Below are 27,750 nucleotides of genomic sequence, written 5' to 3' on the forward strand. Positions count from 1 at the left end.
CGCCCCATCCAGGGTCAGCCATCTTTATAAGCCGATAATCCAACCCTTCCAGTAAAGATTTCTGTTAACATGGTATTATTCTGCATTGACATCCATGTGACAAAAATATCATCAGTCCTTGATTTTTTTTTTGCTCTAAATATTGACATTGTATTGGTGACATGTCAGATTTCTATATCGTTATGTTGAGCTAGAATTTCCTCAAGTGTCAATATAAAACAGCCGAGCAATGTCATGGCAAAGATTTGAAACTGATGTATGACACGTACAGCAACAGGGAAACAAATGTGTCAAAATATTGGGTGTTAATGCTATCTGGAAGTGACTTAACTTATGTGTGAAAAAGTAATGTATATGCGCATATACACAATATGTACATGTATATACTTGAATGTATACATAAATATTGAAATCAATTTTTTTTAAGGTTATTCAGATATATTATCCCTTCTAGGATTTAAGCCATAAAACCCTGAAAAGCATGTCAGCTGCACGTTCCTCACTGTGCCTTGACCTACTGACATTAATGTGGTTACATAACGCTCTCCGCGACAGCGTATAAGAGGCGGCATGCCGGGATTCCAGAGTCTTCTCCAAGAGTCAGGTACTCTCTCTCTTAGCATGGAGGAGATTCCTTGTATTCCAAGGCCTTTCAGTAAGGCAGGATATCCTGCTATTTGTGGATACCATCACGGAGTTTAGTCGAAAAGCACAAGGTCAGTTCTTATTAAACACAAAACCAACCTCATCCTAACACTGACGCTCGCTGGCTTATTGTCCTCATTGATACAGTACAGTCTATAACAATTGTCCTCATTGTTCTCATTGTTACAGTCTATAACAATTGTCCTCATTGATACAGTCTATAACAATTGTCCTCATTGATACAGTCTATAACAATTGTCCTCATTGATACAGTCTATAACAATTGTCCTCATTGTCCTCATTGATACAGTCTATAAAAATTGTCCTCATTGTCCTCATTGATACAGTCTATAAAAATTGTCCTCATTGTCCTCATTGATACAGTCTATAACAATTGTCCTCATTCCCAGGACTACCGAATATTCTGCTCTTGCTTACACACTTAGACATAGTTCCTATTGGATTCTCTTGGTGTTATTTATTTACCCCAGAATCAGTCAGCAGACTAACAAATGCACATAAATTACTATTAACACCATAATAATTGACTTAGTGCTAAGTTGAGAGGTGTTTGGAACTTATTAAGTTAGAAATAATTTGCCAATTAGAGAAAACCTGTTAGTTTCATGTTTTCAAATTAATGTAATTAACCATAAAATGTGTTTTAGCCTTGTTATTAAAGGGGAAAAAACATTCAAACTATTAGTTTTCTTTGCAACCTTCACCATGATAAGTGGCTGGAAGATGGATGGATGGATGGCTGGATGGATAGATGGATGGATGGATGGATATCCTTAGCATGTGTCCTAGTAGGGCAGCTTCATTCCCTTTATTCCCACAAAGGACCATGGTATGCATATCGTTTCATTCGTTTTCATTTCATTTACTCAAAACCTTGATGAGAATATAGAGAAGAAGTTACAGCCCCCGTTGCAGAGACAGACATGAACAAAAGCCCCATAGTCACATAACAGGCTGTAGGGTGAGCTTCGTGCATTGAGCTCACTGATAAATTAAACATCCAACAACAAGCAGCCAGACAAAATGTGACCTTCACTCATGGAGCAAAAGTCACCTCACACAGGCCAGGTCTCTGATAAAGGTTAATTGAAATCAGCTTCCTTCATATCTGACTTTCATTCTTCAGTTTATCATGGAGCGTCATAAACACAATGCTGCTCTTCTTGAATGAGCCACTGATCTAGATGGAAACCCAGGCAATACTGCTCCTACTGTGCTGTTCCTACTGACCGTGTGCAGATAGGAATTTTGTGCAAATTAAAATAAGGCAAAAGAAGAAAATACAGCTGCTAACTATGTTATCGCTGTCCTCATAATCGTAATTTTTTATGGTCATGCATCTTGCCTAACATCTTTAAAAATGAATATAATTCATATTTTCCATGGCCATAAGGGTGGAGTTATGCTGCTGTGCTTTGTAATTAATTAGAAGAAATGTAAACAAGGGAAAATTCCATGGGTGACTTAACTGACACGAGACCATCTTAAGCAAAGGTACTGCAATATGTCTCTCACACTTGGTGTACTGCTGCATGTTGTTACTTCGTTACTGTGATATGATCACCGGACAAAGCATAGAAAAAGGGTACTATTTGTTTGCAGTATTTGTACTTTATTATTATTATTATTTGCTTTGCTTAATAACCATAGGTCACCTGAGTATTTTGTGACTTGTGCTTCTATAAATAGTCTCATTTTGGCTATAGTCCCTCACTTAAATTTAGCAGTCCTAGTCGGGGAGTTAAAATGATTAGATAATCTCTTAGCAACAGCTCTTGAAAGCTGTGTCCTTTTGATTTTTCGTGTCCATAACATTTGCATCTGAGCACTTCAATGCCCGATAAGAGTGTTTCGGAATATTTCCTGATAAAAGCATTTACATCACCACTAGATAAAATATCTGCTTTGAGGTGAGGAGAACCATTCTAATCAGTCCACTAATATATTAGCCATGTATCTCAGCATGTTGTAGCCACACTAATAAGTGAAATAATAGAAGCTGTCTTTAAACGTCAATAGTAAATATTTTGTGTTAATGGTATTAAAGAAAAACAACAATAAAGCCAGAATTGATAAGATTTGTAAGTGCCTTTGGTAGACAATGGCTGAATGTAGGGAACATTCAATTATTTGTCAAGTTGTAGGACTACTGCAGAAATATTGTTTAAATACTGTTGAACTGTTGTTAAATAAAATGTTGAACCTTAAATTTAAAGGTTTTCATGCTGTCCTGCATGAAGAGAAACCACATATTTAAGGAACTCTGAGGTCCAGTTCTGGGAGCTGCTTAGGGGAGTTGCAGCATGGACCAGACAGCATGAGCAAGCACATTAAATCACTCCAGTAAGCCTGCATTGGCACCAAGCTTCTCAGCTCCAAGGAGTCACAACAATTCACTATATTTCAAAGGTATTAACTACCCTTAAACACATTTGAATAAAAGAGGGTTACTTAAAAAAAACAACCTGTTTTCTTGTTGAGTTGTTTTAGTTAAAATTAGTCATTTCCGATGTGATGTTAATTCTGGAGGGCGATATAATTTCTGGAGATCTACACAGTTTATGATAATAGGTTAAGTTCTCTCAGGCCAGGTTTCCTGCGGATTTTGTTCTACTTGTGCTGTTGTACTGAAGATTTCTGCATACACATACATTTCATGAGTTAAGTACTTGTCCGGATATCAAAGATATTAAAACATACTCACTAAGCTTTTTTTTCTCATCTCAGTTATGGCGCCATGCTATTAGCCATTGCGGTGCTTTGCTTTATCAAATTGACTTGGAAGCTAAAAAAAAATTAAAAAGCAAAGAAACCAAAACACGCAGTTGTTTTGACATGCTGGCATTTAGCACAATGACCTATTCTTAATTCAATACAACCTTATTGGTCTTCATGAGGAGTCACATTTCAAATATAATTGTATCCAAAACTGTCCAGTGGACATGCTAAGTAAGTTTTGACTATTGTTTATTGAAAGAATACTTCATTACTGTTTGAGACATACATGCAGGTCTGGTGTACTGACCACATTATGGAGAGATGAACAGATAGATAGATAGATAGATAGATAGATAGATAGATAGATAGATAGATAGATAGATAGATAGATAGATAGATAGATAGATAGATAGATAGATAGATAGATAGATAGATAGATAGATAGATAGATAGATAGATAGATAGATAGATAGATAGAAATCCTTATTATAGATACATTTTTGTCCATTGTATAAAGGTTGAGGCATTCACTGTTTGCTCCAAATGCGAAATTAAACGGAACGCAGTGGACTGTCACCCTCTGCCCCATAGCAGTTACACCTGAGTGCTATCTTGTTAGTCCCAATCATAGTCTGATGTGGGCAGTCAACCGAGCATTGAAGGTCTGCCACGAGCTGGAGGGGATGGACCAAAGCGCAGGGTGTCCGTTTGCTTGTGTTGACTATTGACCTGAATAATGTGGCTAAAGGAAAAAAAAACATCCCCTTACCATGGGTTCGCCACAGTTTGTCATGAAGATGGTTAATAAACTTGGTAAACAGGTAATACTTAGAGTAACAGTCAGTAAACTGGCTTTACGAAACCTTCTGAGATATAGAAACGTATCTTTTGGTAAACAAAAAAAATCTAAGGATAAATCCCTTCTGGTAAACATTCAGTGATGATTTTCTGTATTTTCTTGGCCTTTCTTTACATCAATAAAATCAGCTCGTTTAACATTTTCTATGAATTGAGGTATTGAAAATGAAATATTCTGATATTTTTCAAATAAAAGGCCAACAATTGAAACACCTAATCACGTTCAGAGGTGAGGAACTATGGTCCCTGTCCCAGTAAAACCGTCTGCTTTTTTGACTACAGGACTTGCCTTTGGTGCCAGCTGTCTTAGGCCCACAGCAGACTCCAGTTTGTGAGCACAGGGCCACCACCAGGGGGCATGTAGCATGAACCAGAACCATTCCAAAAGCACAACATACCAAAGTCAGAAGCCATGCTTCATTACCTATCGGTTAAAGTTCCCCAAGAGTTGCTTACAGCCCTTGTAAGAAAATCACATTTCACCTAATTTGCATAATTATAACTATAATTAATGCCAAAATTTCAAATTTGCTGGTTTTGAAACAGAAATTAATCATTTGAACATGTTCTAATGGTGTAATGTATCGTAATATTATTCTGTTTATTTATTATTTATACTGTTACACACCAACTGTTAAAGTGAGAAAGAATTTTAAATGTGTCATTCAATGTTATTGATTTATTATCAAAATGTTTACTTTGTTAATAATTAAAATATATTTTTTTAATTAATTTTCCATATGGTATATGATATTGATGTAGTTCAGTAAGTATGACAAACATATAGTTAATATACGAATATCTTGCAATAAAAGTAGTAGTAAAAGTAATAACATCTGATTATGAAAATAATGTCATCTGTCATATTTACTGTTTCAGTGCATTTGTCACTGATCCTCGCATGTGCCACACCCCCTTATTTACCGCGTATGCTGCCCCGATTGTAATCACCTGTTTCCTGTTATTTCGGCTTGTCTTGTGTATTTCAGTTTGCGTTCAAGTCTGTTTCCCCAGGTCTGTCTTTCATGTTTTTTATTGTGCTGTTCCCTGCCCTGTCGTTTTGAGGAATAAAACCTATATTCCTGACTCCACGGCTTCGCTGCCTTCCTGCCCGCCAGGCGATCATAACAGAATGACAGACCTCCAACAAGCGCCTCCACAGATCAAGGACCAGCGCCTCGGTCTCCTTCAGGAGGTGGTATACTGTCTGCACAAGCCCGAGGTCCAGGAGGACCCCTTAACCCGGGATTTAGCCAGCTGCAGCAGGGACCTCCTAAGTGAGGCAACCCCACCCGGAAACACATACCCCTTGCAGGAGGTACGTGAAAATCTCCGGCAGCTGATGCAGCGGGTAACGGCACGAAGAGCCCAACTCGTCACGCTGCACTCCACAGAGGCAGCTGTCCTGCCGTCCATCCTCTTGGAGACGGCACAACCTCCACTGCCAGCTTCCAGCCGGAGGAAGAAGCGAAAAGAGAGGAGGCCAGCAGAAGACCCAGTGATCTTCCTGAGATCCGCTTCTCTCTCTGCCCAGGACATCACTGCCACCTTGCACACGCAGGTATTAAAAGCCCACCTTGTCGCCGCAGAGCAGCCGCTGCAGAGCAGCCGCCGCAGAGCAGCTGCCTCTAGCGGCTTATCCCTTCCGGGAGGCACACTTTGCCCATAAAGGGGCCAGTGCAGTAAGGGACGCTATCTCGTGGGCTCTTAAGTGGGCAGCGCCTGCCCGTGAGACGCCAATCCTGCCTGTCCTGCCCGTGCCTGATCCGCCCGAGGCGCCTGTTACATCCGCCCGAGGTTCCTCTGCCTCCGCCCGTGACTCCTGCCCCTGTGACTCCCTGCCCCTGCTCCAGTCTCCTTAGCACTGGTCCCAGTCCCTGAAGAGGTCCCAGACAGTCTGGGGGGACCTCCCTCATGTCTCCTCTGCCCTCGCCGTAACGTGGTCGATCCCGGCCTGAACCCTGCCTTTCTGTGTGCCGAAAGGGCAGGGGACACCTTCACAGGGGTTGTGTACCACCCGCCCTGCCCCCTGGGTCGCCCTCGGTTTCCCCGACTGTGGCTTGGCAGCTGCATGCGGGTCCTCCGCCTCCAGTCTGGCTGTTGCCTGTGGGTTCGCCCTCCAGAGATTCGTCGTCCGCTGGCGGTTCCTCCCACAAAGCCTCGTCGACCGCCTCTGGGTTCCCCTGCCTCGACTCCTCAGTCGCCTGCGGGTCCCCCCCCACTGCAGCTCGGCGTCGGACGGCGCCTTCCCCGCCTTTGGCTACGCCGTTGCCTGCTGCAGCTTCCCCATCCTTCTTGTCTGCACCATGGTCCCCTCCACCTTCCTCTTCACCTCTCCTGGTGCACCCTCCTTCTTCCTCCTCACCTCCTGCATCAGTCCTTCTGCCTGCCTCCTCACCCCCTACAAAGTCCCATCCTGCTCCGGCCTCCTGGTCACTTGCGGCCCCTCCGGCTGCCGCCCGTCATTCGCTGCGGCTCCCTCGGGCTCCCCTTTGTCCTCCGACCTTTCCCGTCTGGTCTCCTCTATTTCCTCCTTGTCCCTCTGTACCACCTGTGTTTGCTCCTCATCCCTGTGTCCCTCTTATCTCTGCTCCTCATCCCCCTGTGGTCCCTCCGTTCACTCCTGGTCCTTTTGTTCCTCCATTCTCAGTTCCCTCTGTCGCCACCTTTTCTGGTCTGTCTGTCGGCTTTCCCTGTCCTCCGTCAGGTGTTGTCTTGGCTTTTGCCCCTGTGCTTGTTCTGTGTTTCCGTTCCGTTCCCTGGTCCCCGGTGATGGTCTTGCTTTTGTCTTCCAGGTCCCGTGTCCCCAGTCTTTTCTCGTCTGTCGCCTCCCCTGAGGCGCACCTGGAGTGCGCGCCTTTTTTTTTTTTTTTTTTGGGGGGGGGGGGGGGGGGGGGTGTTCTGTCATGCCAAGCTCATTTGATCCTCGTGTGTGCCAGACCCCCTCATTAACTGTGTGTGCTGCCCCGATTGTAATCACCTGTTTCCTGTTATTTTGGCTTGTCTTGTGTATTTCAGTGTGCGTTCAAGTCTGTTTCCCCAGGCCTGTCATTGTTTATTTTGCTGTACTGTACCGTGCCCTGTCGTTTTGAGGAATAAAACCCCTATTCTTGACTCCACAGCTTCACTGCCTTCCTGCCCGCCAGGCGATTGCAACAGTCACTACAAAATGACAACCAGATATTCTTTTCAATAAAAGTTTTGAAACCTGACACACTATATTGCAATATGAGTTGTAAGACTTACATGACTGTATTATAATAATTACTTCATACTTAGTTGTGTTTTTTACATTCTGTAGGGTATCCAAACTAAATTTCCTGGTTTATCAAAGGGAATTCTGTGTCATTGCAACTTGATTTGAATAAATAAAAACAAATATCTTTTTCAAACCCATTCAATCACAACATGATAAAAAAATTCTCATTTTTTTGTGTGATCTGTCACCCATGTAACTATGGTAGTCATCCAATAACATAGACTAAAGTCATATTTTGAAAAGAACCATTTCTGTCCTGCATCATAAATCACTGTTATTAAAGATATAATTATTTTATTGCTTAGCACTTTGACAGCTGCTTGGCTTTATGCCAAAGAGGCTGCACCATTTTGAAAGCCGGACTGCAAGCGGATGTTACTTAGCACCCCTAGGAGTTCTCAGCCACTGCTACTGCAATCAGAGCAAATATGAATGATGATTCACAGCAGAGGGGCTGAATTCCGCCCAGAACCATAATAACCATCATCACTGAAAGAGTGTGACCAGCAGCATAGCTGATCACACATTGAAGTACACCAAAGGCAGCATGCTCACCCAGTACACCCAGTCTGTAGTTTATGGTGACCACGATAACATTGCCGTAGCTTGCCAGAATGCTTCCGTCGATCATGTTCCCCGTGCCTTCCATGTAGGATCCTCCATGAATGTAGACCATAACGGGCTTTAGGCCATTCTCATCATGTATATCTGTAAATAGAAACAGAAGATCAGTGAAAAATCCTCCGCAGCTCTTTTAACTGGGCCATATCTGGGTAGCAGTCGTTTTCTTTATCTTCCTGTTACACACCAATTTTGTCTGATGTCTGGTTTCTTCTTGGATGATATTTGCATAAAAAAAAGAAAACGAAAGTGGATGCTTCCCTGTGTAACTCACCCATCTATGATTCTGCATTACTTCGCATGACTGCTACCAACAAAATCTGATGCTTATCATCTGAGGAGATCCACTGAAAAAAGTAAACACCTTCCTTTATATAGGCATTATATTTTGTTAATCAAAATGTTTATCAGCAGTTACTTAAACACTATAACACCCGCAGCAGATTGAATGGGCGTGCATATTTGGTACAGAATTCCACTTTTAAATATTTGTTCTGCTATGCAGTCAAACTTAATTTTCCATTGAGTCTTAAGACCCCTTTAAACTGAAGTGGGGGGTGGAGCCTCACAAGTACGTGACCTTAAAATACATTTATCAGAATGTATTCATCAGTGTCAAGTGTTAATTCATGGGAAGAGACACAATTAAGTAGATTGCGGACCATTTTTCGAATCATCGGCATTGTAAGGAACCCCTATTAAGCTTGCTGATTAGTCCACGTGTATGTGGTGCTTGTCATTATGAGTGGAATATTAGCATGAGAGAGGATCTGCAGCACTGAGCACTTGGAAAACAAATTAATGCGGAGGGGAATGCGCGCTCAGCAAAACGCATGTTTACCCTCTCGCACAATTGTGTGATCTTTCTTGTGACGGCTGCACTTGTTTGTTTGTTTACCTTCAGGCTCTTATGGTTCCCAGACCCCCATTTCGTCTTTAATCCACTGAACGACTCCCTTACTAATTTGTCATTTGGAAGACAGCAGGAATTTTTAGCTCTACAGGCTTTGTTGGTAAATGCGACCATATTCCAGTGGTTCTCAAACTTGTTTTTGGTTTAAGTACAGTGGTTTTGTCCAGCAAAGCCTGTTTGCGCCCCCCTCCTACACATGTTATTATATTGTTTCTCTTGTATGCATTCTGCAGTGATGACAAACATTGCCATAAAACATTTCTTAATTTGGTTACACTGCCAAACAATGTATTTTCTTCTGAACATGACTCCACACTGTTGACATGGTTTCACTCCAATATGTCTACCAACACTGCCCAGCGATGGTCTGGCCCCCCATCCTGGGTTGTTCCCTGCCTCGTGCCCATTGCTTCCGGGATAGGCTCCGGACCCCCCGCAACCCAGTAGGATAAGCGGTTTGGAAAATGGATGGATGGATGGATGTCTACCAACACTCTATTTTACTCAGTTTATGATTTTCAAAGGTGAATGTTTATGAACAAAAAGCAAAATATAAAACCTATTTGGCAAGTGTCTCTAAAGTCAAAAGTCTGGCAGCTATTAAGCATGCACTTAATAACTGAAATGCCCTCATTTTAAACTATTAGCCTTCACCAAAATAAAACAAATATCGCAAATTACAATTAAAACTGCAAATTACAATTTTGTAAATCGGAATGAATGAAGTACCAATGATTCCTTGACACCAGCTTGCCACTCCATGAGACGCTAACTGAACAATTTTAACTGTGAATTCTGGGATTCTGTGTAATGTCAATTGTTGTGCTGTTTACAACCAGGAAGGAATACTCGTACTATTAATAAATTGAAATTTTAATGCAATTTAATTTAAGTATATCAATATATTTATACAAACTGTTTTTATCTTCCTACACAGTGAGCCCTAGCGCATTCGCGATTCGCGAATTCACAGATCCGCGAAAATTTCACTGGAACCGAACTTATTTGCATCCGCGATTTTTTTCGCACATCTACGAAATCCTCGAAAAACCCATTTTGAGCTTGCCGCCTGTTCCGGTGTCGTACTTGTCGTACCCTTTGATTAAACCTCGTGTTCCTCGATTCCTTGCCTCCTGTTCCTGCTTCCCCGGTCCCTGCCCCGACAATACGTGATGGGAACTCATGGTTACACGAATATTATAAAATAATTCACTATTTTGTAATAGTAAATACACGTTAACGTAAATTCAACGCAGAAAAATGATAAATTTCTTGAAAGGTGTTAATATTTACGTACATGGCAGATGCTTCCCAGGTTTCGATCTCGAGACGCATTTGCTATGAACACTGAAAGGGTTCGTTTACTCATTTTACCTTACTGTGAATGTAAAAGAAAACGGCAGGCAATGCCGTATTCTATGAAATAGTAGGGGTAACATTAGTATACTATACTGTAAATGTGCTAGTGTGACAAATATTCGTTAGGCGATACTGTACTCTATTTTTACATGAAACATTTTTAAAGGTAATGAAATTAAATTTAATGAAATTAAAATTTGGGAGCATGTTTATGGTTTAAACTATATAAATAAGCACATATTCGCATTTTTATGGACTCTACCAAACATCTGCGAATTCTCCTACGGGTTCTGGTACGTAACCACGGGTTCTGGTACGTAACCTCGCAAATGTCCGAAGTCTGACTAGATCTCATTTTGAGAAATGAAAGATATTCCGTAAAAATTTAATACAACCTACCACCTAACTCTAGATTTGGCAATTTTGTATTTTTTCTATCCTTTTCAAATAAATTGTGGCCCACCCTCGGTCCTCCCTGAGGCTCTATAGTGGACTGTGCCCCCCCCCGTTGAAAACCACTGCTCTGGACATATGTGTACAGTATATTAAAGCAAAATTTAAATAACATTTAATTAAGAACGCATGTTTCCTGATGTATTAAAATAAAAATACAAATTCATTTAAACCAGGGGTGTCCAATCTTATCCGCAAAGGGCCGGTGTGTATGCACGGTTATGGGGTAACCTGTAGGTCAGCTGTTCAAATCCAGATGCGAGGACTCTTCAGCCAATCAGTCCTCTAATTATGGAGCTGCAGCAAAAACCCACATACACACCGGCCCTTTGCGGGTAAGATTGCACACCCTTGATTTAAACCAAAAATAATATTAATTCAATTGATTGAATTCCCTTTATTTTGATATACTTCACAACAGAGTCATCCCAAGGTGCTTGACAAGGGTGTGTGGCAATATATTATTATTATTGCCATTAATGATAATATTTAATGAATGTGATGACACAACAGCATGTTTCTTTGTTTGTTTATCTATCCATCATAATACCCCTTATCCAGTACAGGATTGAAGGTTATTCATTTATTATTCTATCTATCTTTTCATCCCTTTATGAATTTGCATGCTTCCTTGTGTGTGTCTTGGTTATTCTGCTCCCGACGCAGTAAGCACGTACTGGCAGAGGTTAACTGCCATGGCCTGTTCAGGACACCGTGTAATAGTGAACCTGTCGAGGCCTGACCGCGCTCAGATTACAGCCGCCCCATGTGACGGGTGGCCTAGGTTCATCCGCGGTCACCCTGCGGCAACCAACGCTGCTCGGGCCCGGCTGCACGGTCCTGCCGGCTGCCAGACACGGCCATTAACGCTCTCAGCAAAAGCCTCTGTGACAGGTGATTAATCACCACGGAGGTCTTGGGGGCAAGAGGCCCGAGAATAAGTGCTTGAGATCGTTATGAGGTGCAGGCTTGTGGGGTGGAGGTCAGGGGGAGGGTCCTACCTGAGCCCTGGCTGCTGAACTCAATCTCAGGCCGTTTTAACTGGATTAGCTAAACGCATTTAATCCAGCCGTCATGTTTATGTCTATGAACATGGTTATGCACAAATGTGTTTACCCCAACAAGTATTGATTCGTTCTCTCCGCATTATGCCCCCCGCGGTCAAGGACTGATTATAGTCTATTGCTTAGCCACTAACATTATAGTCAGAAAGTGTATGAACAGCATAAAGCCAATTTAAAATTGTTCTCGCAAAATTAGCTTTGGCTGTTAAAATCATGACAACCAGTTTGTCCATTCATCCATCCATCCATCCATCCATGATCACTTATCCAGTACAGAGAGGTGGGAATCCTGGAAGACACACATTCAGGGAAACCCAGAGGAAGAGCTATGCTGAGAAAGAACTGAGTACCTCAAGATCACTTCCGTCTTTCTGGATAATACAACAATGTATCAATTAACTACACATATTCATTTAGGTCATGTGACATTTCTGAATTCCGTCTGTTATCCGTGCTGCTAAGGCAGCGTAGGGTTACAGTAAGCCTGGCAAATAGGGCAGAGGACACCCAGGACAGGATTCCAGTCTGTCACAGGGTGTAGGGCAGGGGACACCCAGGACAGGATGCCAGTCTGTCACAGCGTGTAGGGCAGGGGACACCCAGGACAGGATGCCAGTCTGTCACAGGGTGTAAGGCAGGGGGCACCTACAGTAGAACAGGATGCCAGTCTTTCACAGCGTATAGGGCAGAGAACACCCAGGACAGGATGCCAGTCTGTCACAGGGTGTAAGGCAGGGGGCACCTACAGTAAAACAGGATGCCAGTCTTTCACAGCGTATAGGGCAGAGAACACCCAGGACAGGATGCAGGTCTATCAAAGGGTATAGGGCAGAGGCCATGCTGGGTGGGATACCAGTCTGTCACATTGTACAGGGCAGGGGACACCCTGGATATAATGCCAGTCTGTCACAGGGCAAAAAAGAAAAACTGTTATACATGTGAGGAATCTGCTTTTAGAATATTCACGTGGGATTCCTGCATTTTCTCTGGTATGGCACAGTCAAACAGCAATATGCTATTTTGCCCCATGAGCTAAGAACAACACAAATAACACATTTCTTTCGGTATTTCTTACCTGTCACAACATGACACTTTAAACAGGAAAAATATGACTTTCATGCTCTCCAAAACCGAGAGCCATCGCTTTGTGGCAGACTTTTCTGAAGCATTCATCTTTTCTGCTGTGGGCAGAGTGATGATACATTCGCATGTCTCCAAACACAGGACACGAAACGGGGGGCAGCTGAATTTCCACTCCAATCCAATCACATATCAGTTGGAAGGACACATGCCGAGGCTGATACGCAAACACCAAAATGAAACCAGGCAATCCAGAAAGATCTGAAAGGCTCTTCTGAACATGCCAAGTCAGCAGTCCCTCTCATCAGTAGGAATATACTGCTGCAATAACATGTAAAAATCTCTGAAGGCGGACATGCTGCAGTGAAGTGTCTCTTAAACCTTTGATTGGATGAAAAGGGAAGGAAATTAAATACAAAGGACTGTTGCCGCAGCAACCGGGTTAATATGGCATATTCTATTGGTTAGATTTAACCTAGAGGGAGCTTAGCAATTCTGCAGATGTTCCAACAGTCAGGGGGCAATGATTAGCTGCTCTTGAATCAGAGGTATCTCGCATAATTATGGTTATGTGGGGCGCCACGGTTTGCAATGTGCTTAAGGCATTTGAAGAAGTTAACGTTCACTTTTATTCGAGCTCCGAGGAATGAGCTTTATCGACCACTATCAGGAAGTACTCAGCTATCTAGTGAGTATATATGACTATACTCTGCTCTTCCCATACAATGCCTCAAGCCATATCCAGCTGTACCGTTTATAAAACATCAAGCTTCGGTATATCGATTTGATGCAAAAATATTTGCAAAATTTAATTTCATATTGTTATAGCTCAAGAGAGCAGTACATTTTATATACGTTAGTAGACAAATAGCTTTCTGGTAATGCCAGTAATTTTGTAGCATATGTCCACGCAAAGTAGCACGCTGCTCATGTCAATATAGAATATGGAATATCTATGTAGCGTTATAAAGTTATAAACAGAGGTGTTTCTTTTCAGAAGATAAGGGTTAGGGTTCATATTTCAGCAAGAAGCTACTGAGGTAGTGAGTTAATAAGCTCCTATGAAACGGGGTGGATTGTAATTGTAATTGTGCTTACAGTATATGAAGCTAAACTTCTCACACAGCAAGGGAATTTCATGACGGGAGTGTCATGCCCAGCTCGTCCGATCCTCGTGTGTGCCACACCCCCTCATCATCCATGTGTGCTTCGCCGATTGTGCCCAGCTGTTTCTTGTTATTTTCGCTTTGTCTTATGTATATCAGTCCACGTCTTTACCTGTCTGTCGGTCATTGTTGTAATGTGCGTCTCTCTACCCCCCCGTTAGTCCGAATAAACCCTCGTTTATTCCGTCTATCTGCCTCGTCCTTCGCCTCTTCTAACCTGCCTGTCCTCCTTGGAATCTGACAGGGAGAGCATTTTGTTTCTTTGCTTACGCATAATTAGAGTCAACATCTCGAAAGGAAATGATTGCATTCCTACGTTCTCCAAATAAAAGTTTAAAATATATAATCCAAAAGGTCCACTGAGTATGGAAGGGAAAACAGTAGAATAAAAACAAAAAACACCACTTGCAAAAAAAGAAGCTCATGCACCAATATAAAGTATTTTTAATTTTAAAATTCTTTCAAAAATGCCTTCATCCTGGCCACTGTCGTAACTTCTTCTCCTTGACTCTTTGAGTTGGCTGCTATGGTTTAGAACTGAAGAAAAGTAGAGGCAGGAAACAGATTTAAAAAAAGGGTAAAGATCATCTTTAACATGCCAGATGAAGTGTAATGTGGAACACCAAAGCCATCTGATGGCTATGGAATATCAGCGCATCGCATCTACACAGACACAATTAGTTAATTAGTAATAATGAAATGTTTTGCTGTTTGTTTCAGAGACTTCGGCTGCACATAAAGGTCATTTGCAAGTCCTCATCTCATATTAAAGTGGGTACCTTTATCCCCAGAGTCACATTCAGCACCTTTAGTGCAGCTGGAAGCAGAATCTGCTCTCCCATAGCCATTCTGCATGTTATTCAGTGGAGTCCAAGAATCCCACCTATTAACCATTCATCCTACTATTCCAATAATTACATTACAACACTGCAAGTGATAACTGGGAAAAGGTATGGCTAAACTTAAAAACTGTTTTTTTTCCCTGTCGATCATCATCCATTTCATACAATTAATCAAAAAGCATTGATAGCTGTCATCCTTATGGAGGCGATTGCGGATTTTTACTACGGTTCTCCATTTCACTTAATGGCAAACGACTTGTCAAGTCCCAGCCTGTAATGAGCGTTTGGGGATCTTTTTATAGTGCAGAGCAGAGACAGGGCCTCCTTAAAGGTCTTTTCCTGCATGCATATTACTTTGAAACAGGGGTGACCTGAATAGTGCATAACCTCAAATGTACGATAGAAATTAAAGTTACAATTTACACTATAGAATAACCTCCGTTTATTTCATCGAAAGACTTCCATTTGGTTAGTAATTGATAAATAATTTTTAAATTCTGTATTATAATTACAAAAACCTGTTTTTGTCTGGGAAATCACCCTCTGAATCCATTCTGCCGATCGCTGTGTAATGGACTGCATCTAGCTATTGGAACAGTACAAAAAAATAATCCATATGCACATTTAAAATCTCTGCAAATGACACGAAGAAGGCATAACATTTCAATCCTTAAAATACTATAATTGCTTTTAGAAGCATCTTTTCATACTAGAAAATTTAAATACAACCAGGCCTCTGAGAGTTTGCTTGTTTTCCACTTAAAGCACTGTGTACTGCGCTGTGCATTTTGAAATATTCGTTGTTTGCTCCTTAGAATAAAGTGCACTATTTACAGTTAACATTTATTCAATCAGTCAAATTAAATATTATATTCCGAAACACGTATCTCATTTTCCATACATGCTATCTCATCAATAGACACATTGTTCTTAGTTAAGTGTTGGAATTGTTTTTCAATTAAACTAATTCTTGGCATGAAATTTCAACACAGTTTGTGTTAATATCATGCTAATACACACTAATCCAATGGGAGATAAGACACTAGTCTCAGCATGAAATCTTCAGGGAGACTTCATTGACGAGCCTAATCCATGTAAATAAAAAGATTTAAGTTCTGTTATAAGATCTGTTATTCTTTTGCATCTATGCTTGGAGTGTCGCTCTTGATCCAGGTGCCTCCATTCCAGGAAATGAAGTAGGCCTACATACATCTGAAAATGTGCAGGAAGTATTAAAGGTGAAATATCTGGAAATAAACAATGTATGGCACACATTACTGTTTGGCGGGTCACGGATCAGAACAATTAAAGGTAAAGTAATCAGGCAGATAGCTGAATGTAATTGTGTCTGTGCAGACCGCTCAGAGGGTATAGGTTAATGGCAGAGTACTGATGCCATTTAATATAAACAACATAACATGATATTGCATTATTATTATTCCAAAGGCAAAGTATTGCTGATATTTTTTTTTACATCTGTCCAGGACCCATTCCTGTGTCCATTGCACATACATCCCAGCTCACAAGATAGCTTCCCACAACCAGCAACCCCCCCCCCAAACTTACACATGACTCAAGTTAAGTGGTGCTTCAGTGTCACACCCACCATATTCAGTACACTGCATACGGGGATGCGAAATTATGTTCCCCAGACAGCGGTACTACATTTATATGTAAAGTTCATAGATAGACAGGAAAACAAAACTGACACGCAACGATGATGGAACATTCAAAATGAGCAATGATGGAAACAGCAGAGGACATAAGTGGTACGTAGGAGTAAATAAATAAATATCAGAGACAAAAAATGAAAATAATGAGTACTGGTAACAGTGGCAATACTGGTGCAAACAGCAATAAAGTGAAAAAATGCTGTAAGATGATTGAATTAGTGTAAAGTTCTAATTTGTAGGGAGGGGCAGCGAAGAGCACTGAGTTCGGATGGATGCGCAATGTTCCATAAGTCTGTCATGCCACATCAACGGTATAATTTTATTGCCAGCAACACCCCCCCCCCCTCACCCCCATCACCAAATTTAACCACCGGAAGCCCAGATGGTCATCAAATTTTACCACCAGCCCCCACTCCTCCCTGAATTCAATATGCAGAAGGTGGGAGGTTTGATTCCATGCAGCTTCTCTAACCTCTTATCCAGTACAGGGTCATGGCCATCCAATCCCAGAATGCATAGCGCACATAGCATGCCCTCATGGGACATCATGAGAGGGAACACATGCATGCGCACAGACTACTGGCAATTCAGAGTCACTGACTCGCCTAAATATATGATCTTAGAGGTGTGAAGCCATAGTGCTGCCATAATTAAGCAAAGATCTAAGGCCTTTCTGCTGTCCTCTTGGAATGTGACATGTTGCATGTCACTGCAATAGCATCACTCATTATTTACTAATTGTTTATTACTGGCCACATTACTTCATTTCAGCCAATTACGTGGAACAATCCTGCTGACCCATTGTAATGTAAGCTACTATTAACATCACAAATGTATAATAAGTTCTGTACACAACATTATATAATCCCCTGAAGAGGAACAGGGATAAGATATTTATGGAAACGGGTATTGTATTGTGAGCACTTTCTTGCATTTCTTTCTTCATTTCATCAAAAAGGCAAGTCCTTCTCACTTAACAATAATAATGGGCAGATACAAACAGATCACTGGAAATTTAAGCTGGTTTTAAAAATCTGTCTTTCAAATTGAAGGAGTCATTAATACATTACAATTAAAAGAATTATTGTCTTATGCATTATAATTACATCCTTTGACTGAAAAGCTAGAAAAAGCCTTGGTCATTTTGATAAGTGGCTTATAAAAGCCAGTAAATATACTTCCTAGTAAATATCTTTCATTCAAACAAATCAACATCCTCTTATTTCCAATGGCCCAATCAGCAAGGGCGCTGTTTTGATCACCTTGACATGGGAAAGCGATTTAATCACAATGATTCAATGATCTGCAAGGTGATTTATCAGAATTATACATAGTTGGAGCATAGAGATTCAGAGCAAAAGGTTTTCCTGGGTATTTGATTTTAATCTTGCTTTTTGTCCAGAGATCAAATTCTATTCAAAGTATATCATGCATATCATAATAATTAAATATATTTGTATATGTTGCACTTTCAAAACAAAGCATATTGTTGAGAGTGTGGAGCTATACATATTGTTCAATCCCCCTTAAGCTATGTATGCATTTATAATTATTATAATTATAATAATGATTATAACATTGTATATAGTCTTTATGTTGTAGCTGTAGTCATTGGCACAATTTTAGAAAACAACAGAAGTCTCCATTTCAGGGTTACCCTGGGTACAGGTGGGGAGCAGCAGAGTAGAGCAGACCTCCCTTAACCTTTCAATGGATTCCACCTGCTACAAAGGGATTCCCTGAGGAGCTCAGAGATATAATCCCTTCAGGAGGCCTCAGTTCAAAGGATGCATCTGAAAACCATCCATAGAGAGCCACTTAAGGGCCGTCCTCACTAAGAGAAGAGCAATACTCGTCCTCTAGGCAATTAATTTCCAAACTTTTTGATTTTTAAAAAAGAAAAGACGTGTACCATTGCCTTTTTCAAGGTCAGTTTATATGCCTGATTTAGGAGCTGATCCCGTGGGTGCTGGAGGGCAGTATCACCCACGGAGAAGGCGGGGCACCCATGGAGAAGGCGGGGCACCCATGGAGAAGGCGGGGCACCACAGGGAGGATCGAATGCTGATGCTGTAAAAGCTTTAATGTGATTGGCCAGCTTCCCTTGGTACTGGGGCATGGATTTCAATCCATGTTCTTTGTGACGGTGCATTAATTGTCTGTCGATTGTATCTGTGCTGAATTGTATGAATAAAAGCAGAGTTGTCAGCTCTCACGCATCTGGCATGACACACTATCAGATTCTCACGCTCACACAAGAAATCTTACAGCAAATCTATATTCAATTATAAACTTAAAATTAGCTACATCAAAAGCGTTAGGGTACTTTGCAAACCCTACAGACTATTTAGACGGTAATAAAATTCTTACATATATGTAAATGCATGCGCAGACTTATCTCAAATTAAAAATCTCACACCAGCCAGCTCACCAAAGTTACCAACCCTGTGAATGTGTTAGAAATACTACAAGATTGGAAGCATTATTTAAAAAAATAATTCTGTTCCATGTATGTACTGTAGTTATGTGCCGTTTATGCGGTAATGTCCCATTCTATGGTATGCAACGTCGACCAAGTCTCTGTTATCCAAACTTATTTTCACTGTTTATTTCCAGTTCCTAGTAGTTAAATTTGTAAGGGGTAAAATGGCTGTGGCCTGTGTGTGTTGTTGGGGTTGGGGGAGGCTGGGGGGGAGTCAATTATTTAAGGCATCAGCTGACAGAGAGATAAATCAGCACCTTTGAGCCCTGGCACTATGTAGTCCAGATAATGATGACATGTTGCAGTGGTTACAATCGGCATCTCCTTTGCCACAATACAAAGCCTTGTCATTTTCTGAAAGCACATGGTCATAATCTTTTTGCAATTTATGAAATGTTCAAACCTTGCTTTGCTTAGATGGCTGAATATTTCTCATAGTAACTTCTCAGCTACAATTCCTAAGTACCTCCATGGGGAAGCCAGTTGTTCTATGTTGCATAGATAAAAAACGGCCTGGATACGAGGCCAAAACAGCCCAGTTATGTACATGCTTAGCAAATACCTATGAAACAGTAAAAATGTTTTCAGAATTTCCCAAAAAACTCACAGATCAAGATCCAGCTCACCATTTCCTGACATGTGCATCAAATGGCTAAGGAATATTTAGTATAATTCATCAGTATATCTATTAGATGCACTAATTAAGAACCAATGGCATGCATTCTCAAAATGACATTGACTATCTGGGAAACAGTCACCTACCATCCTCTGTGGGCACATAGATGTTTAGGTAAAGGCAGTCTTCATTTTGGTCCTGAACATAGGTTACCACTGTATCCAAACTGGCTGTGAACCAGACAGGTAGCATATCGTTCAGCAAAAACCTGTCTTCTAGGTACTGGGGACAGACAGGCGCGAACTGGGTGGCATTGCGGATCTCACGCCATGAAATGGGAGGTTCAGGAGGCTGAAACCTTCTTTCCCCTGTGGGTGGAGCGGCGTAAGGGATCCCCAAGTACTGCTCCACAGGCCCAAGGATTTCATTCGGCAACTGAGTTTTTAATCCACGCAGCTTTCCATAGTTCGTTGTGACAATAGTATAGTGTGCTTGGTGACAGTTGACGACAGCGAACCTCACAGCCAGGGCTGCAATCCAGAAAATCAGATTGACATTCAGCATCGTGCAGGTGGGGGTGAAGATGAATGGTAGCCATACACATCCCCGGGGTCTTGACATGATCCAATGCTGCATGAGGCGAAGGCGGGATCTCTATCTTCCACCGTCCAATCACCTTTCTGTAGGCTTTAGTATTGGACTGACGGGAAAAATCTGCTTCGGATCACATCGGCCCTCTCAGAGCTCCCCATCCCTAAAGGCTGATCTTGCTAGGACTGTTTTCGTCTCGTCAGTAGGAGGAAAGCCAATATCTGAAAGCCGATTGCAGGCAGACTGGAAAACCTGTAAGCAAGACAAGTCAGTTTAAGTTACTAAGATGCCAAAAAGATCATCCATATTATCGTAAGGAATTTCAGTTATTCAGCACTTTACAGTGTATAGACAGAATAGTGGGAAAGATGAAATGGAGGATAAAGGTGACAGAGTAAATGGTAAAGCACTGTAGACAGTTGAATAGACGCATCTTCCTCTTCACGTGACTTTTTCTGCTGAGAGTGGTGACACAGTCATCCTGATTTATGTAAAAATGGACTTGTGAAGGTATTGCTTTGTTACCATTTTGACTAAGCAGTGAATACAAATCCATTGTAATGCATCCAATATTAATGAAATACCCTTTATCTGACAGTCCAGGCAACAGCCACATACCGATGTTGCTGAATTTCCACACAGTTTAGATGTGTGAAATAAGTGTGACTCTGGAGCGTTATAAGTGTGCATGTTGCATTTTACCCCTCCGGTGTCCATGTGCTGCATTATCAACAATGAACAGGGTCTGGCACTGCTCAGAAGTTCCAGTTAGAAATTACACGCATTTCCACCCTGGCTTGTAGGAAAGGAGGAAATGAATTGAGGGGCTGGATGTGGACTGTGATGTGCTGACATTTAATAGAAGCTTATTCCGCACATGTTTATAGTTCCCTGGCAACAAAGTGATTCAGTAGCTTTCAGACACTGGACACATATCGACTCGTGAGTTACAATCTGAATAATTTCATGATAATTCTGGGATTTTACAGATATTGGACTTTGTAACTTATTGTTCTAATGAGAGACAGCAACAATGCTACCAACCTTCATGGTATCTCACCCACTAGCAAATACATTTATATTACCTACTTCCTTAGAGTTAATATTGCTGTTACTACATTTTAGTAACATCGTAGTATTAATCAGATTGTCTGTATATGATTTTAGAACTCGAATGAAGATCTGATCAGACATTTTAGTTCAAAGTTGTGAAGGAATACAGACAATCTAAGTGGTTTAACGTTCTCTTGTATATCTGCAGTAACAGTAATAGTATATTACAGTAAATAACATATTTACACTTTCCTGTGGTATCGCCCTAGATAAAAGCATTTCTTTAATTAATGAGATGTCAATGTTAATAATGCCCTTTTCTACCAAACATCTTCATCACACCTGATTTTCACCTTGAAACTAATGTCAGTGTTGCTACATCTACATATATTCACGTTTATATGTAATACATTTCCTGCTCATCTATCTGCCTTTCTTCCAACAGCCTATCTGATACAAGATCATTATAAAGCGAGAAGTCATGCCAGGAAGGCCAGTGTGCAAAGCCTGTTAAACTACATAACTATTTATTTGAGGCTTTTTTTTTTGTTTTGTGTCATGCAGGAGGGGGGACTGAATGTGGATTGTCTGTGTCAATGATCGTAATTAGCAACACAGATAACAAGAGTGAATTGATGTGTTCCCACAGCTCTCAGTAAACGCCCTGCACACTGCTACTTGTCAAATTCCTCTATAGATTAAAACAAGCAAATAAATTAATAAAAATAATAAAATAAATGTGTGTGTGTGTATGTGTATGTGTATGCATACACACACGCACACAAGACCAAGTCATCATTCCTGTTTATTCGGAAGTAGGTATCCTAAAGACAGCCTCGCTCAGCTCCCCTTTGCCATAGATCTCGGGGTAAATTGGAAATGGGGTAAAAGGTGGTTACCATGGCTTTAGACACTGCTGCTCTATAACAGTATGTGCAGTTTTGAGGATTGAATGTCTGAGAGCCTGTGTTTGCTTTGGGTTTGCACCAAATCCCCATATTCATCAAGGGGAATCGTTCAGTGGTGATCCAGTATTGGCCCCGTCCATTACTGAGACTATCAGCTGAGCTATTAAGGGGACCCTCACCTGTGTGCTGATTCTTTATCAGTCTGGACCTCTGTACCACCCCTCATCATGCTGAGCTTTACAGCTCAGCTGGAGGGTGACATTCAAATTTCGGTCATTAGCAGTCTTATGCAGAAAATGAACAGAATGCACAGTAAAAAATCCCCATGATTCTGCATTTTTATACTTAATTTGTTGGTAAGGAATTTTCAGACCATTTTATTTCATTATGTGAATCTCCTGCTTCCACTACAATAATATAAATCTAGTTAGAAGGTTTCATATGGAGAGGAACTGAGGCATATGCGAGGGTTTAAAGTGAGCGTGGCTGTTACCACTAAGCAGCCGCGGGCTCATAGTCTCCCCTAACCCATCAGAACAGTCTATGTGGCGACACATACTCTCATGTTCCTGAACACAGGGATCCCAACAGATAGACCAAGGACAAGATGAACTTAACCAGAATCACTCATAGGCTATGGTTGGGTCAGCTGTACAACTACATGACATCATCATTAGCATGCATGATTTCTACAAACAGTACCTTGACTGTATTTTGAAAATATTGTTATAATCTGTGTTTGTGTTCAAAGAAGAAGTTTTGTTAACAAATGATAGCACCTCATTTCATTTATAATGCTTTTCATTATCACTGGATCATTATGACAAGGCTTCTGGCCTGCCTAATGAATAGTAATCCCCCAGGCTGAGAGTGCCCATATACAATAATGTCAACACATACAGACTTAAATCTCCTACAGGTAATTTAATTTCCTGGGATAATACTTTATTCCCTTGAACGCCCCAGTGAAGTCTTGAGTGGTCAGCAGGATTTCAGACTTAGCTAATTCTGAAAAGCTGATTCATTAGTTTCCAAGCAAACCTAAGCAAATGCTCAATATGTCTGTTGAATTTCAGACTTGCTCAAACCAGACTGTCCTGTCCTGTGCAAACTTAACAGCTGACTTATCCACTACTGACCCCAAGGCTGGCATCCAGCCTGCCAGGAACCTGCACTGGGGCATTCTTGTTCACTAAATTATTTCAACTACTGACTACCATTGGAATTACATTAGTACACAGAAATATATAAATGGATTTTTGACTTTCTGTAAACAGACAAAATCTGTTATGAAAAACTAAAGATGGTTCAAAATAGTATATAGGAATATTATTTCATACCACTTATCTGGTGAAGCTCCTGTAGGTATTTAGTCCCTCAGTTATATGTACCTAAACATGCTAGTTTGCGATTATTACAGTATCCGTCCCTTGGTTATGTAAGCAGCTAGCTCTCTTTGCTCTCACTATCATAGCGGTTAAGATAAGGCCTTCTAGTTGGAGTGCATCTTCAATAAAGCAGCTAGAAAGATATTCAGGGAGCCAAAGAGCATTATCAGAACCGCTATGATTACAGACGATAATTCATGTACATTTTAATGACACTGCGATTTTCTATTTGCATTTTAATTACAATTAAATTTCTGGTTCAGGGGATCTCTGAAACCCTATATGCCGACATGATGCTAAATCTGCAAATCTGAAGTTGATGATAAAGAACCTCACACATGGGGATCTGAAGCCTCTGAAGATCATGCTGAAAGCACATGCCATGTCCAGCATGCTATGTCTGCAATGGAGTGAACCTGAGACTGGACAGGGGGCAGTGGCATCAGAAGAGACAACACTGACATGAGATCTGAACCTCATAACCACCCGGGAAATGCATGCGGTGCACTTACAAGGCTGGACCATCTGCTAGGAAAACATATTGATCTGTGTTTCCAGTGGTAGAATATCTGATTGACTGTTGAAGATGGATGGATGGATGGATGGATGGATGGATGGATTTATGGATGGATGGACGGACATTTTGAACGAACGGACGGACAGATAGACAGATAGATCTTATATACCATACTTTTGTAGAATATGGAAATGTATAAGTCATGTTCCTTCAAGGTTCCACGTAAACATTTATCTGTGATGGAGCAAAATAAAATACTTTATACTGCTTACAGAATCTCCATTGATTTAACATCTTACTGTATGTCATTAAGGTTCAGTGGAGAATAGTACAGTAATTATTTAGACAGAACAACAGCCATGTGACAACAGTGTTCTGAAGGAAAGGAACTAGCTTTTCTTTTTGTAATTCAGAAGAATTATATACTGGATTCCTTGGAAGTGAGTGACACAGCTTACAATTGTATACTTGTAGGTGCAATTTGCAATTACAGATGTGTTAGCTTAAACCAATAAACAATGACTGTTCTACTGGGTATTGAACATCACAAGGCCAGATCCTTATTAAACACACATTTGCACTAATAGTTAATATTTATTCAATAATAACCTAATGGGTTAATTAAATTGCATTGTAAATAAACACCAAGTAGTCTTTCCTACCATAAATAAAAAATAAACTTAAAATAAATCTGCTGTCTAGATGATATGATGCTTTGGGAAAGTCTTAGGACCTATGTGTATGTGTTTATTTCTGGCACGGTGTAGCCCAGCATCCCAGCCTTGTGCCCTGTACTGCCTGGGATGGACCCCAGTCCACCCCCACCCCCAAGACAACTGTCACCATCACAAGCAGTTAGAGGACTGATGGACAGATGAATGACCCTAATGGAACTGTTTCGCTGCCAGTGGCTGTCCTGCTCTGGCTGCTGTACTTTCTGTATGTCATGAACACCTTCATTTTCTCAGCATGGACAGACACACACTGTCTTTAGTGTAGCAGGAAGCAGAATAAGCATCTCCAGGGCCAAGCACCAGCACCACGGTACCACCCCACAGTGCCATCCATGATTAATGCATGACTCGGCATACAATGCGGTAATTTCTTTGACACATAATTCAGCTGTTCTTGCATGTGAATTGCAGCATACATGCAAGAGTTAATGCAACAGCCTTTCTGTGAATTAGCCCATTGAAGCTGTTTTGTAGATTTCAGGTTCATTTTAGTTAATTATTATTAACCAACCCACCTATCTTCTAACTCCATATACTGGTCAGGGTCATGGAGAGGGGGGCGTTGCCTATCCCAGGCAGCAAGGGCACATGGCTGGGGCACACTCTGGATGGAATGCCAGTATTTATTATTATTATCATTATCATTATTATTATCATTATCATTATTATTATTATTATTATTATTATTAATAATAATAATAATAATAATAATAATAAAGAACTTTGCATATAATAGAACAGAATCGTTAGCTAACACCTGACACTTACTGATTGTTCCTGTTTGTCCTGCCAATAGAACAGTTAATCCATTAAATTATGCTATCTATACAGCACTGACATTTAAGAAAAAAAGGAAAATAAACTGACCATCTTTCATTTGTGAAAGTTATGAAAATGTCCGTTACTATGAGAAAGATTATATATATATATATATATATATATATATATATATATATATATATATATATATATATATATATATATATATATATATATATATATATCTCAACATATTTAACAAGGACAAGCAAAAATGTGTTATATTTGGACAAAACACATTCCTTAAATGAAAGCTTGGGGATGATGTTACACAGCTGAATTCTTTGAAATCTAAAGCTTTTGAATATAATAGCTGTCCACACCACCACCTTGTGGCCCGCTCTTGAACTCACTTGTGGTGTATAACTGGAGACTTTGAGCATTCGCTTAAACCCACAATACGCGAAAAGTAAGCCAAAGATCTCTGGCTGTGAAACAGCGAGTGTAGCATTTGTTAACAATCAAAGATTCATATCTTGTTTAGCTTTTGATGATCAACATATATGTGTAAGTGCCAAAGGAAAGGGTCGACGCTCGACGTGTTCGGCACTACTCCTACAGCTGTACTGCAAAGGTTGTTTCTAAAAACCCGTGTGATCGCTAAATATTGGCCAGATCGCTGGCAGCGGTCACGTTGCGTAAGTTTCCCCTATTTCCGCTTCACTCATTTAAATTAAGACCTTAATACGGACCTTAAGAAGAAATAGTGAGCCCCAGTTTTAAACACCATACTGCCCTTCAAGATCCTGAGGAGGAAAGGCTAGAATTAATGAATTCTATCAGTGCAATAACTTAATGTTTCGGTAATGTACTATTAATGTATTATTATTATTATTATTATTATTATTATTATTATTATTCACGCTGCTGCTGCCACAACTGTTACCAACACAGCTAACATTTAAGAAAAATGTATCTCCCCAGTAATCTGAACATGCACCTTATTTACTTAAAACAAAGGTGCTTCCCGGCATTATTTCGACCCATTTTTAAAGCCTTAAAAGACATGCGTGTTTCATAGTATGTTACCTCTTTATGGAAAATGAACACAAATACGAGATTTAATACTCTCAAAGATGATCCACGATGCGCAGATTATTAAGTAAAAGAATTTCTCTGAATTGGTGACACACTACGCATCAGTGAGATTCGAATTTGACCGAACAATTTTCATTTTCTTCATATAATTATTAGACGAAAAAAATTGTTTTTCTTTTCTATATATTATCCATGTTACTGAAAACAGGTTGCACGTATACTTTAAGCACAATGAATCCCTCTGGGAAATATATTCTCACCGCAAAATGTCTGCAGCACACGTAAGACCAAACCGGTACTTAAAAATAATAAAAAATTAAAAAGTAAACGATTACGATGAATAATAACCACGACTCAGTGAGTCACTTTTTTCAGAAGCCTGCCAAAATACTAGACTGACAAAGGGTAAAATAAAACGACTTTACCTACCTCTGCTATATCTGAAACATCTGAAATGGCTTTCAGTATACTGGACTTGAATGACGGGCAAAATGAAAATCAGAAGGAAAATCTAAAACTCCGCGCACTGTCCTGTAAATATCCACTGGCAATTTTTAAGTCCAAATACGTGCATTTACAGCCCCGCACTTATCGTGAAGAAGAAAAGGTATTTTCCTGCCATAAATGACCTATATACAATGAGAGAATTCATTAGATTCACTGCAGAGGAACTGTAAACTGTAGGAAATCAGATTGCCTTTACACACACACACACACACACACACACACATAGAGAGAGAGAGAGAGAGGGAGAGAGAGAGAGAGAGAGAGAGAGAGAGCAGCGCAAAAGGAGAATAAGGGGAGCGAAAGCAAGGCTGTAGCAGCCGATCTCCCCTTCGCTCCCCTTCTCCGTCTCCAGCCTCTATTGGACGGCACTGAATGAAATTTCAGCCTGCATCCAATGGATTGCTCCATTCCCCCCATCACATCAG

At 40.7% G+C, this 27,750-nt stretch overlaps 1 protein-coding gene across 1 annotated transcript in view; it reads right to left on the reverse strand.

Moving 5' to 3' along the window:
* The window catches only part of LOC125748457 (neuroligin-4, X-linked-like), a 46,233-nt gene extending 18,689 nt beyond the window's left edge, over window positions 1-27,544 (reverse strand). Inside the window, exons 1-3 of the mRNA XM_049024627.1 lie at window positions 27,248-27,544; window positions 19,917-20,613; window positions 8,057-8,209 (exon numbers count right to left, since the gene is read on the reverse strand). Coding sequence (XP_048880584.1) covers window positions 8,057-8,209; window positions 19,917-20,406 — 643 coding nt within the window. The 5' untranslated portion in view covers window positions 20,407-20,613; window positions 27,248-27,544. The remainder of the gene's footprint in view (window positions 1-8,056; window positions 8,210-19,916; window positions 20,614-27,247) is intronic.
* Between the last annotated feature and the right edge of the window lie 206 nt (window positions 27,545-27,750).

The sequence above is a fragment of the Brienomyrus brachyistius genome, chromosome 1 (assembly GCF_023856365.1).
Source record: "Brienomyrus brachyistius isolate T26 chromosome 1, BBRACH_0.4, whole genome shotgun sequence".
Classification (NCBI taxonomy): Eukaryota; Metazoa; Chordata; class Actinopteri; order Osteoglossiformes; family Mormyridae; genus Brienomyrus; species Brienomyrus brachyistius.